The sequence below is a fragment of the Scophthalmus maximus genome, chromosome 16 (assembly GCF_022379125.1).
Source record: "Scophthalmus maximus strain ysfricsl-2021 chromosome 16, ASM2237912v1, whole genome shotgun sequence".
NCBI classification, from domain to species: Eukaryota; Metazoa; Chordata; class Actinopteri; order Pleuronectiformes; family Scophthalmidae; genus Scophthalmus; species Scophthalmus maximus.
This window is the reverse complement of record NC_061530.1, coordinates 19,300,114-19,313,614: the sequence shown is the minus strand read 5'-3', so window position 1 is coordinate 19,313,614 and position 13,501 is coordinate 19,300,114. Positions and strand designations below refer to the sequence as shown.

Sequence of the window (13,501 nt, the reverse complement as noted above, 5' to 3'; positions counted from 1 at the left end):
CGTAACACAAAAATACTTAAAATTAAATACCACTTTTATTTCTTTTTCTGATTATTTTTTGTGCATTTCTGTCAAGCTCACTATATATTGACGCCCATCAGGTTGACAGGCCTGTTGTGGTATCGCTTTGAAATGTCTGCTTCAATCTGCAATAAAACAAAAATACAGTTGAAGTCAGAAATAATACACAAGCACTACTCATGCTTCTAATTCTCACGTGCTGGGAAATCACCAACGCCGTGAACAAAAATAAATTGAAAGAGTAATCCAATACCAGTCTCTGGAGTTCTCGGGTGCACCCTGCCAGCAGGTCGACGCGAGGCTCCAGTCGGGACTGCTCCGCCAGGGCTTCCTGCCTCCTCTCCGCCATGGTGGCTCCTTTCAGCACCAGAATGTCTGCCTGCTTCAGCTTCTGTCTCAGCACCTCCGACACACGTTCGACATACCTGAACGCAACACATTTTACATAGAGAACAATTAGACAAGCAGTCGAAAAAAGCAAGTATTTTCACCAAACTGTCCATGCAGAATTGACGCTCTGAGTCATGGCGGCGTGCTGTACCGTGGCGAGGCCTGGATCATAAACAGGTGCTGCATCCGCAGAGAGGTGAGCCGGCCCAGCAGGTCCTGCACCTCGGACAGCATCTCACGGATGTGCTCACGGGTCTTGCCTTGGATGATGGAGGGAGCCAGCTGGAACTGGCTCATCGACACCACATCTCCCTCCTCTCCCATCTCACTAATGCGCTGGGTTAGGAAAACCTCCAGCTGCAACCGACACATGGAACCAGAGTCACTTCTTTGGGTTAGATGATTTAATCTGTTCATTCAAATACTGTCTAATAAAGGAAATGTTGACCCCATTTATTCACTTCCACACAGTCTGATTTCTGTGACTGTCAACTCCTTGCAAGTTCAAACTAATACTGTGAATTCTATTTTACGCAAATGGTCCTTGAGGTTTGGAATAACTGGTTTTGAATTTGCACATGTGAACATAATGTTTAGTAGCTACAACAAAAGGGTTCCTGAAGCCGATATTAATTTCTTTTTTTGGTCACATGGGGGCAGCAGAAACAAACTGTAAACACAAAATCTGCTATTTTACTCAATGATTTTTTTGGAAATATCTTTGTTTGGTTTCTTATTTCTTAAACATTACTGTATACACAGACATGAATTGGAAGCACACACTCAGAAGAAGAAGAATGACGACACGAGATGACTCTACTCGTTACCTCCGTGAGCTCATCGATGAACTGGCTGCGTGACTGAGAGTTCTCCAGCAGCGTTAAAGCGTCCTCCCCCCGGGCCACGCCCTCCGGACCTAGAAGATGATACACGCCCGTCTTTAGCAAACGCACATTTGAGCGAGAGCTGAGCATGTGGTTATTTTAACTGACAAAAAGGTCAAAATACTTACAGTCTGCGCCCACATCTACAATTTCAATTTCTATGGGAGCTGCTTCACCGTCGCCCCAGTCGATACCACCTGCACCAGTGTCCTGTCGATAAATATTATTATATTTAAAGTTTGTCTGTCAGAAATATGCCCACATGCCCCTTACAGACAAACTAATTGCCCTTTTACCCTCAACACCACTCCTCATGTTCCAAATGTGCTCATTTGAGTGAATTGCTGTAGAAATGTTGTAGACTGGATCTAGATAATAGGAGTTGAATAATATGAAAGCTGAACGACGACTGTGTGTGTATAAAATCAACACGTCGAGGTGTCATACCTCTGAGTTTGGCTCCAGACTGATTCCCCAGTCGATACCGTCCTCAACAGTGACAGCAGAATTAACGTCTGTTCCTCTGCCAAAGTCGCCCCAGTCGATCTGTGAGGCAGGTTTTAAAAATAACAAACACAGAAGGAGAAAAAAAACCAAAGTCAGTTGCAGTGAGCTGCCACATGAGTCCTGGGGTTTTATTATAAAAGCATCATAACACTTACAGCCATGGTAATATGACATTTAGAAAATTAACCGAATAGGAAAAAATTGGCGGATTTAGGAGGAATTTAAGAAAACAAAATGTGACAATGGGGATTTTTTTTAAAACCATGGATCCAACTTGGAAAGTTTTAGTAATATGACTCATAAATGTCCACGCGTGATCAGTGCTGAACATAGTGAGAGAAACTGACTGCATCGTCTGCAGCTGCATCAGGAGCTGCGTCCTCCGCCGCCGGCCTCTCGACAACTGTGGGGACTTTCCCCGACCTCCACTCGTAAAACGTCGCGTTTCCTCTCTTCTGGGCGAACGTCAACATCGGCAGGACTGGATCAGACCTACAGATGATACCATGTGAGCTCAGATCAAGTAAATAAAGAAACCACAATAACCACATAAACTACATAAAAATAAAACACAAATACAACCATGTATATAAAACTTGAGTTAAGAAAAGAGACATGATTTATTTAATGAAAAACGTAAACATAAATGCAAATTTTCTGTACAATAAAAACTTTCATATGGGTAAACATTATATATTTCTGTAAAAGGGTCATATTTTCTCAATATAATAGGCCAACCGATCCATCGGTCAGGCTCTACTAGGAAATGTAGTTGTATTTATACCAATCTATGAAATAATACATTATTTTGAAACTCATTATGGGCTTTATAAATCAATGGTAGTCAAATATAATAACAACTTTCTGAAAGACTGAGCGTCACAAAGTGAGCCGGTTAAAGAGAGGGAACAGAAGCGCATAGAAACAGACGGTATACTCACCACTCACATACAAAGTTTGTGAAAGCAGCATAGAGTCGGATTTGCTCCTCTAATCTTGCCGCGTCCTTCCCGACTTCCTCGAGAACCGCCGGCAAGTCTTTCACCAGAGCCTGAAGCTCGCGAGCCACATTTTCCCCCTGAGCAGAAGAGAAAAGGAAAAGAAAACAGATGAATGTCTGCACAGAGAACAAGAGTCTGACTTTTAATAACGTGTAATTTTCAATATTGTAAGAATCTCAGCAGATATGTGCTCTCACCGTGATGCCGTACTGTTTGCAGGCGACATAGTATCGGTCCCTCAGGTCGGCGGCCGAGCTCTGGCACTCCCCTTGCCTCCTGCTCAGCTCCTGCTGCAGCTGCTGGGCCTTGGCCAGCTGCTTCCTCAGAGCCGGGCCTTCGTAGCTCACGTTGCGACTCAGCAAGCTGGCCACCTCCGCTGGGACAAGCAAACACATCTTAATTATTAAAGATTTATGCACATGGCACTTATTAACCAGAAGAGCAGCAACAAAAATGTAGCTCAGAAAAATCTAGGGCGAGATTTTCCCGAGAATGACAACAGCTGTTGGAACACCAATCAGTTTTTCCTGCTGAAAATAGTCTTTGTGTCTCATGTCATAATAAATACATAAAGATATTCATTTTATTAGACTTACCCAAATAGATACTATCTACCTCATAGAGGGAAACAATCTCCTGCCAGTCCTGTAACACAAGAACACAATCCACATTTAAAATCTGGGTTTTCAGATCGTTTGAGGAGATTTAAGATCAGATAAAATGTCACAAAGAAAAAATCTCCTCAGACTTGGTTTGAGATACTAATCATAAACATAATGGACTGACTGACTGTTTGACGTGCTGCAAGTCCTCTCACCTTCATCCTCTGAGATGAATATCTGCCAAAGATGTTCTTGGACGACGCCTCTGTTCCCTTCAGGATCTCCACTATCCTCAGACAGTGAAAGTAGTGAATGTCTGTCAATGGAAATAAATACGTCAGGTTATGATCAATTATACAGAGGAAGAGGAGAAAAAAAGAGAGTATGCTTAGGAACTTACTCCAGTTTGTTTATCTTGTGTATTATGATAGAAAATGTGTCAGAGCAAAGAATTTGTATTTCTGGTAATCTTTAAAGAAAAACAAAAAGATACTAAAACAACATAACAGTAGGTTTTAAGTTCTGAAAGACTCTTCTCACCATATCTCTGTAAAAGTATTCAAACTACAACTGCAACTTATATTATACTCTTTTTAATTTGTGCAACGGCTGAGAGGCATTTAAATATTACCATATAAAATATTGGAAAGTAACATTTAATGTGGACAACTGCGACTTTTAAAATAACTTTGTTTTGTGTGACAGCAAAACAATGCAAAAAAAAATTTACAAATAGATTTTTTATCAAATTTCTTCTTCATCAAGTTGATGATTCTGGAAATATCTTCAAAACTGTCATAATGTCTGACTCTCAGCTCTGCGACCTGAATGTGCTGATAGTACACAAGAGAGACACACAGTGCGGGACACAGCGCGGGACGTACAGGAGCCGGACAGGAGCTGCTTGATCTCCTCGTTCTCCGGCATGTCCTGGATGGCGACGTTGATCTTCTCTCGGATTCCTTTCACTGCACTCTGCCACTTCAGGTTACAGTGACGTCGGTCCAGCAACCAGTCTGTGGACGCAGAAGAAGAACAGAAGTCTCATATCCAATAAATCCACTTCACTGGATTGAATCAGAAGAAATGAGAAAGGCAGAGTGGTCACAAGATTTCATCTTTTCAATACCAAGTAGTTGATGTTGTTGTGTGACTCACCCAGGAGTTTGCTGGTCTGAACGTCGATGGGAAGGTTTTGAATATTCTGTTGGAATGAAAACACAGTTTTTTAAAAAGTTATTTACCATTAGGTCCAGATTTTCAAGCAGCACCGAGAGCAGACGATATATTCTGGAGCAACTTGTCTCGTTAAAGCAGCTTCACATGAACACAACACCGCCTCTCTCTGTGTGTAGAAAGTGTTTATTCACAACATCACTGAACTTTGACTGACAGACAGCTAACAGCTAACGTTAGCTAGCTCAGTCTTATCAGAACCGAGCCCGACAGCGGTCACGTCATCTTACCTCCATCGTCTCCTCGCGTTAAAACACAAAAGCAAAAACGTCCCGCAGATTTCTCTTAAGGCTTCATTTTGAAATATGGTTTTATTCAAAAGGTTCACGTCCAAAGATGAATCTCCAGGAACAAGGAGCTCACTGTTTACGACACGTTTCAAGAAGGAGAGCCAATCGGAGGAGGCAACGCTGCTGAGTCAAAGTCAGTGACCAATGACGTTACGCTGTGGTGACGGCTACAGCTGATTGGTCAACGGGACTTGATGCGCTTACAGAGTCCGTCAGCAGGGGGCGATGTCGACGTTTGAATTCAGAACAAGGTTATTATAATAGTATTGTTTTCATTTATTTATTCAATATTCAATTTCATTTATTTACTGTTGAATTGTTGTATTATTTTTCATTTTTCAACTTTATTCAAAACAGGTGAATTACACTGTGCACTATTATATTCTATCTATCTATCTATCTATCTATCTATCTATCTATCTATCTATCTATCTATCTATCTATCTATCTATCTATCTATCTCTCTCTCTATCTATCTATCAATCATTAGATCATTATGCATGAACGTGTCAGCAACATTTTACTGGTGCATGTTTTTTATAAAACACATTTTTTAAACTAACTTTATGGGCCTGTAACTAATGACATCATGTATTAGTTTCATGACTATTTCCTGACTACATTGATTGTTTGGTTGGTAAAACCAAAGAAACTCAGAAAAGCCTGTATCGATTCCAAAGAGTCAAGTTTTCTTTGTACAAAAACAAATGGTCAAAAATCCAAAAGGATTCAGTTTATTGTAATTCTAGGAAACGCCTGGACCCATGAAATGTTAGACAACAATGAAGGAGTTATCAGTGTAGTGTTCCTGATGATCAACTAATCAATGAATAATTTTGGCTCTGATTTTATTTAGGGATGGATAGTTCAATCTATAGCAATGCAACATATTTTACCAACTCTTTTCATGTTTTATGTTTGAGGTTTTTTACTTAGTTACATTCCACCACTGGGAGCCATTGTTCAGACTACTTAACTGAAATAAAAGTATACAGTAGTACAATGTATTATTATTTTGGGACTTTAACTCCATTTAGCAGATAATACTTTTGTACTTTTATTTGAGTAACATTTTGAATTGCAGGATTTAAAAAAAAACTTGTCATAGAGAGTTTTTAGATTATAGTATTCCTTCCTTTTACTTTCTTTTACCACTGGGTATTACGTAACACTGGCATGTCGAGCAGCAGCAGCAGCAGCAGCAGCAGCGACCTGGTCTCAGGTCATTTGAATGGAAAAACCAAACTTGCAAAGCGAGCGTCTGTGATTTTGAACAATTCATGCAAAACATCAGGAACTCTCACTTCATTCATAGGATCTTTGTCTGTGTGTCTCTTTCACTCTCTCTCCGTCTTGCTTAAGTTAACTGAAAAGACCTTTAACAGGAAACTTAAAAAGAAAACTTGATTCCACTAATGTGACCCCATAAACCCTGGCCTCCTGAAGGAAGGTTCTCCCTTGAAGTCACATGCTTACAACACTTCCTCCCTCAGGCACTCAGCTGGGCGGGCTCTACAGTAGGTGTGTGTGTGTGTGTGTGTGTGTGTGTTTGAGGAGGGTGTGTGCTCGAGTGGAGTAAAGAGGGACAAGGTCAGCGAGCGAGAGTCACACAGAGGAAGAGATGCTGCACCTGTACACGATCACCTGAGGAGGATCAACAGCAAAAAGAGTAAAAGGAGTAAAAGAGTTTCGCAAACATGGCGCCGCAGTGTCACGTCTGAGAGAATCTCCTCCAGGCCAGGTCGTTGTCAACAAGGTAAAGATAAAACACACACACAAGCTGTTTTACACACACACACACACACACACACACACACACACACACACACACACACACACACACACACTACAGCAGAAACTGTTCTTGTGAGAGTTTGGTGTTTGGCAACAGAATGAAAGAATTTGGACAAGGGTATTAGTTAAGTTTGTTATGATTCTAATACAATATATTATATTTGTAAAATCTAACATATCAGTCTGTGTCAGACAAAGAGCGATAGAGTCGAGGGCGTATTTTTACCAGTTGATTAACTAGAAGAAAATGAATCTGCAACTATATCCGTGAAAACACCAAACACTCGATGGGTTCAGCTTCTGCAAAGTGAGGATTTCCTACTTTTCTTTGTCGCACATGATAGAAAACTGAACATCTCTGGGTTTTATGGCCGTTGATCAGCTGTGGGATATGGTGACGGACAGCTTTTGTTTCATGTTTTAAAGATCAAGTGAACAAAGTAATGTACGGTTGAAACCCCGCGAGATGGAAACAGGACAGGCATTCAGAGTTTGATCTGAATAATTATGAGAAAACAGAAGAAGACAAGAAAACAAAGCGTATGCTTCAGTATTATTGTGTAGATTTGTGACGACGTGACGAACTGATGTCTGTATCCTGTTTGACCGGTGACTGTCTGAGAGAGAATAATAATCCGTCTTTTAATAAGTCATGACATTTTATACTTATATTTGGACCTTGTATCATAATTACAAACAATCACAGACATTTCTATAGTATATATATATATATATATATATATATATATATATATGGATGCATGTTAGCATTATTATGAAAATTATTAAGAAAAACAGAGGGTTCTTCATCAACTTGTTCAACTCTGCCGTCACGGGTCAACGGTGCAGTTGGCACAAAGGATGAAACCTGAGAGTCGATTGAGAGGGCAGCACAGTCACCAGTGTCCTTGGAGTCTGTCTCTCTCTCCGGCTCAAACATTGTCCTATAGAAAAGACTCCAGCTGCTGGTTAGTGATTTCCGAATTGTGGCCACGGCGTTCCCCTTCCTGCTGTGATCTCTGAGGCTTTGCGGCGGGCTCACACACACGCACACACACAGAAATACATGGTGACTTATTAAAAGAGATCTGTGGAGGGGCCTCCTTTGTGTCAACAGGGCCCTTTTTTGTGTGTCTCAAAGGTCACGTCTAAGTCAAACACGGCATTCGAAAAGAAATATGCAATCATATTGTACTGCCGCGATGTTCTTTTTTTCTCATAACGCGGTGTGTGTGCGTGTGTGTGTATGAGAAAGTGCTGCTCGCAGTTTTCTGTTCTACAGAAACTGCTTGATGGAAAGTCAACAACTCCATGCAAATGCTGTGTAAACGTGAGTCGTAGAGCGGCCTGGGCTTTGTGGAAGGATAACCACATCCACTGTGAACGAATTCAGCTTGAATTGACTTTAGATCTTGAATGTAAAAATGTTCAAGCAGCTGGGAACCAGAGGTGAACACTGTGGTGTGAGATGGAGGGCGTCAGCCTGGTGTTCCCTCATATTTTATCAAATAGGGTTGAGGGAACACAGGGTTGAGGGAATTTAGGACTGAGAGAACATAGGTTTGAGGGAACATAGGACTGAGGGAACAAAAGGTTGAGGGAACATAGGGATGAGGGAACATAGGACTGAGGGAACATAGGTCACTGACAGAACACAGGGTTGAGGGAACATAGGACTGAGGGAACACAGGGTTGAGGGAACATAGGACTGAGGGAACATAGGTCACTGACAGAACAAAAGGTTGAGGGAACATAGGACTGAGGGAACACAGGGTTGAGGGAACATAGGACTGAGGGAACATAGGTCACTGACAGAACAAAAGGTTGAGGGAACATAGGACTGAGGGAACACAGGACTGAGGGAACATAGGTCACTGACAGAACAAAAGGTTGAGGGAACATAGGACTGAGGGAACACAGGACTGAGGGAACATAGGGTTGAGGGAACATAGGACTGAGGGAACACAGGGTTGAGGGAACAGGACTGAGGGAACATAGGACTGAGGGAACACAGGGTTGAGGGAACATAGGACTGAGGGAACATAGGTCACTGACAGAACAAATGGTTGAGGGAACATAGGACTGAGGGAACACAGGGTTGAGGGAACATGGGGTTGAGGAGGCTGCAGCTCTTCGTGGTCAGCAGCAGCGGTGTCTGTTCCCTGTGTCTGTACACAACCAGGTCAAGAGTAAACATGATAACACATTAGCGAGACGACACGTAACATTGAGATCAAAAGAAAAAGGCTCTTACATAAGAAATGTTCTTCTTAAACGTTAAACCGTTTTAAAAGGTACAGAATCAAACCCCAGAATTGTCTTTCTTGAACCTTTGCACCGCTCGTTGGTGCCAGGTGCCCAAACATCCCGTCACGTGATCCAGATAAGATGTGTGAGACGAGTGTTTCTGCAGAAGGGCATGGACTCTGTTGTTTGCATAGGTGCTTCGTGATAAAAGTGACCACGCCAAAAATGTGTTTTGTGATTTGTGTCGTCGTAAAGCTGCAATCCCGGCGTCCGTGCAACCCATAAAAAACCCTATTTGCAACAAGTAGTCCAAATACTGAAGTTAAAAGATAAAGTTCTGTAGGAGGACAAGTGTAAAGTAGCATTAAGTGCAATTAAAGTGTAATAAAAGTCAAATTAAAAACAATAAACTCATTTATCCATGTTGTTGAGGATATGTTCCAAAAATAAAAGCTAATTTGAGATGAATTTATTGATATTTTGCAGTTTTCAAGTATTAAAAGAGTTTGAAAGTTTATTTTTTTAAGATTAATATCTTCTTCTTTTTTTGCTTTGTCAGACATTTTATTGGATTAACAGGGAGTTGACATGCAACAAAAGTCCATTTTCATTTCTTTATAGTCAAACGAGTGACAGGAATGTGAGTGACTAACAATCATTTTAGTTATTGATTAATCTGGTGGTTAAAACGATTGTTTGATATTTTAGAGAATATGAAACTGTGCAGAAATCCCCATCACAGTATCCTGAAGCACGAGATGATTCCAGTAAATGTCTCTTTTCGCCAAAGCAACAGCTCAAAACCCCCCAAAATATTAAAATTTAACATCAAGTGAGACCAAGAAAAATCATAAATTCTCACATTTTCGGAACCTGGATCTATCAAATAGTTTGTGGAATGATTCTTCATGATTGTTGCTGTTAATGGACCAGTCATTTGCAGCTCTGGCACGTATCTCAACCACCAGGCCGACAGGATGCTGGAAAATAATAGTTTGAAAAATGAATAAAGGTCCATTTTACTGATTTTTTTTCCAGAGCTTTTGATCAAACCTCATCTGCTAAACTCAGGAAAAAGCTTATGAATAGAATCTCGAGCCAGAAACTCCCTTCTGTCGTTTCATTCAATACAAGGAGAGGCAGGTTTATTTGTATCACGCCTTTAAACATCAGTGCAATTCAATACATTTGCACCAGATTATGAGAGAATTCTGTCATCATAAGTCTAACACATTCGACTTCATAAAGTCCCGGATTTATTTAGATTCTTGTTCAATGTTTTCATCGGGGTCCGACAAACTTTCACCAGGAAGGAACGAGCTGCAGCAGCTTATCAATAAGTGGGTGGATAATGGCGGGAAAGGACTCTGCATCTCTTATGATAATCAATAAATCGTCGACGCCCCACGAGTTTCAGGCTAATGAAGATTGTAAGATGAGGTTGAACGCGTCAAAAGTTTTTCCCGTGTACCATGAGATCTGACAGCTCGATTTATGTGAGATATTTGAATAAAAAAGTATTAACTTGATTATCAACCTGATCAGGATCCATGGGATATTAAAAAACTGCTACGAACAAAGTCAATAATCATCTCAGGAGGAATTTATTTCAGCAGCATTGTCTCCATGTGACTGAGGATTATATCAGCTGGTGTCATAAACTGGCTCTGTCGTCGTCTGCTTGTGTTTACATGCATCAATAAATGGGAATAACCGCAGATTAAGTCATATAAGACTCACAGTTATGTTCACTTTACTGTTACATAACTGATGTCCGAGCTGCTGGCAGCAGCAGGAAGACGACAGCTTTCTTTTCTTTCAAGATCCTTCATATCAGATCACATGGGACAGACGATACTGTTCAGATGCTCATTAATTCATCTGCCGAGAGCGGAGCAGGGTGTCGGGTGTCCGTCCTCCCCCTCCATTAGGTTACACCTCCTCATCGTGGAGATGAAAAGAACAGTGACTCTGCTTTCTAAGGACGAGTCCGCACACACAGTCATTTGTCCTCTTTGAATGAGGACGACCGGCTGGAGCATAATGTCACGTCAACATTAAAAAGCACAATGTCCCATCATGGGACCTTGGCCAAGAGTAAAATGTGATACTAGATTTGGTTTCTATGGTATATGTATATATACAGTCATTGTAGTCACAACCAGAAGAAAAAAAAACTTTTTAAAAGTGCAATTGCTCTGAATGTATCTCATACATTTACTTTTATTTGTGTGCTAGTATTTAACTTTTCATTTACATGTTGCACGAAACATGGAGTCGTTTTTTATTAGTTTAGTATTTGTCAGCAGGATTACGCAAAAACTACGAAAGCGATTTCCACCAAATTTTCAATTTCATTGCCGTTTAGATTAAAAAAAGCTTTTATATAATAATACACGGATCCGGACCTGGCATATTCAGTGGGCTGACATTTGTGTGTCTACAATTTGGTGCAGATCCAAATGAAAACCTGAATCTAGCAGATTTGAATATTTAAATCTTCTCTCATCTCATATAAAACTGTTTTCAGTTTATTTCTCTTTAGCAGATGCACATATGTAAGATTAAAATATATGTTACACAGGTTTTCATGTCTACTTTACATGTAAACCAAGGTTTATGAATAATAAATAATTGAGATTATGAGACCATTTTTATTATAAGAACCAAACAATCATGTGTAGGATTGTTCAACCCTGGCTGATATTCTAGTTTTTTTAATGTTATGATAATACAGTGTATGTCTTGCTTCTGTCGCCCTTGTTCTATGTGTGTATGTTCTATAATTAATAGCTAAGATAATAGAAAAACAAATATAGACACTAATATATCTCAGTTTGTACAGAAGATATCACAGTGGTGTCTTAAACGATGAGACTGTTCAGGTCGGAACTCAACCCCTTCTTCAATAGAAGTTTCCGAGGACACAGCATTTGAGAAGTTATGGCACAATAAAGTTCCAAGCCGATGGGGAAAACGCTCCAACAACTGCTGCATTTGCATTGATCGTATCTTTAATCCCAAAGATATGAAGGATGTGAAATGGTGGTGTAGTTTAGCGGCTGACACCGCTGACTTTGGTACAGAAGGTCGATGGTTTGATTCCAGGTCATCTCAGTTTGGGCCCTTAATGCCACTGTACCCGCCTCCATGATTGTAAGTCGCTTTGGACAAAAGTGGCAGCAAATTGCATGTAAAATAAAATAAAGAATTAATAAATCTTAATGGTGGCTGTTGATATAATCACTGACAGTGTGTCTGTGCTCTGTCTGTGCCCTGCAGGTCAGTCGCCCAGTGTCTGCAAGGTGCCATGGCTGACCCCAGCTGGTGGAAGCTGACCTTCTCGCGCAAGAAGAAGTCCGAGCCCAAGGTCCTGTACGAGATCCCGGCCGAGTACGGCAGCAACACCGGCAACAAAGAGCACTCCTCGGGCGGCAACAGCAACCCCGCCTCCGCGGACCACACCGACAGCCAGTTCAACGCCAGGCTGGAGAAGATCGTGGACAAGTCGGCCACCAAGGGCCGCCACGTCAAGGTGTCCCACTCGGGTCGCTTCAAGGAGAAGAAGAAGGTCCGCGCCTCGCTGGGGGAGAACCCCAACCTGTTCGCAGAGCACAACCCCAGCGATGAGAACCACAAGAAAAAGACAAGTGACAAGTAGTGCTTCCCTTGATCACAGCTGTGTCATATAGAAATATATATATATGAATATATCAGTGTCACGCCTGAGAAAGCTCAAATGCTGTACACGCAAACACAACCGTGTTGCACGACACGTGCAAGGTGGATCAACACTTGTTGCCATGTGCACCACACCTCGATAGATACCGTAACCAACGGACTCACGCCCGAACAAACAAGTGGTATCAGCAGGAAAACCTTTAAACATTCACAGATCAGAGAGACATGAAATCTCTCAATAACTTAATATATTTAATATGATCACTGATATGAAGGAGGGGGGAAAACCCCCACTCTGCCTATAACCTCGAGCATCTTCGTCCTCATGATTGAAAAGCGACATTACTGTAATTAAACGTTTTTATTCTCATCGTTATGTTTGTAGAGATTTGGATTTATTCTTCCTTTTTTTCTGTTGAATGTCTTATTTAATCAGTACACGTGGAGATATGTCTGTGTGTTGTGCAACCGGAGCACAGTAAATCTTTTATTACACATTTTTTTTGTGAGCAAAGCAAATACATTTTAATAACTTTGTTGATACTCGTCAGATATGGTTAAAAAAAAACTGTTTATATGATCTTTTTTTTTTCTTGAATCCGTAGGAAGAAAATGATGTATTTTGTTTTAAATAAATACGTGTCTGGTATGTGTTAATATGAAAGACAACTGTGTATTCTGTGACTCACAATCACAATTATTTGAAAACATAAGCAGCTGTAGCGTGTTAATCTTAATAGTGACGTCACTCCTTCAGGTTTGTTATTTCACCTGAGGCCTGTGTCGCTGCCACGGTGATTGTAAGAAGACACTTTGACATTTGACGCCACACGGACGAGTTCCTACAG

General features: G+C 40.9%; 2 protein-coding genes across 2 annotated transcripts; one reads left to right on the top strand and one right to left on the bottom strand.

The window, feature by feature from the left end:
* Positions 1–16: 16 nt before the first annotated feature.
* cdk5rap3 (CDK5 regulatory subunit associated protein 3) lies at positions 17–5,035 on the bottom strand. Its single transcript, XM_035612371.2, has 14 exons — positions 4,872–5,035; positions 4,564–4,609; positions 4,290–4,421; positions 3,621–3,721; positions 3,400–3,448; positions 3,001–3,179; positions 2,744–2,880; positions 2,150–2,294; positions 1,743–1,841; positions 1,424–1,505; positions 1,239–1,327; positions 563–768; positions 275–446; positions 17–146 (listed from the first exon to the last, which is right to left on the bottom strand). The coding sequence occupies exons 1-14, from the start codon at positions 4,875–4,877 to the stop codon at positions 81–83; spliced, it is 1,509 nt and encodes a 502-aa protein (XP_035468264.1). The 5' UTR covers positions 4,878–5,035; the 3' UTR covers positions 17–80.
* A 1,445-nt stretch (positions 5,036–6,480) lies between these two features.
* On the top strand, positions 6,481–13,317 carry prr15lb (proline rich 15 like b). The gene is made up of 2 exons (XM_035612434.2): positions 6,481–6,687; positions 12,255–13,317. The coding sequence occupies exon 2, from the start codon at positions 12,283–12,285 to the stop codon at positions 12,631–12,633; it is 351 nt and encodes a 116-aa protein (XP_035468327.1). The 5' UTR covers positions 6,481–6,687; positions 12,255–12,282; the 3' UTR covers positions 12,634–13,317.
* Positions 13,318–13,501: the final 184 nt, after the last annotated feature.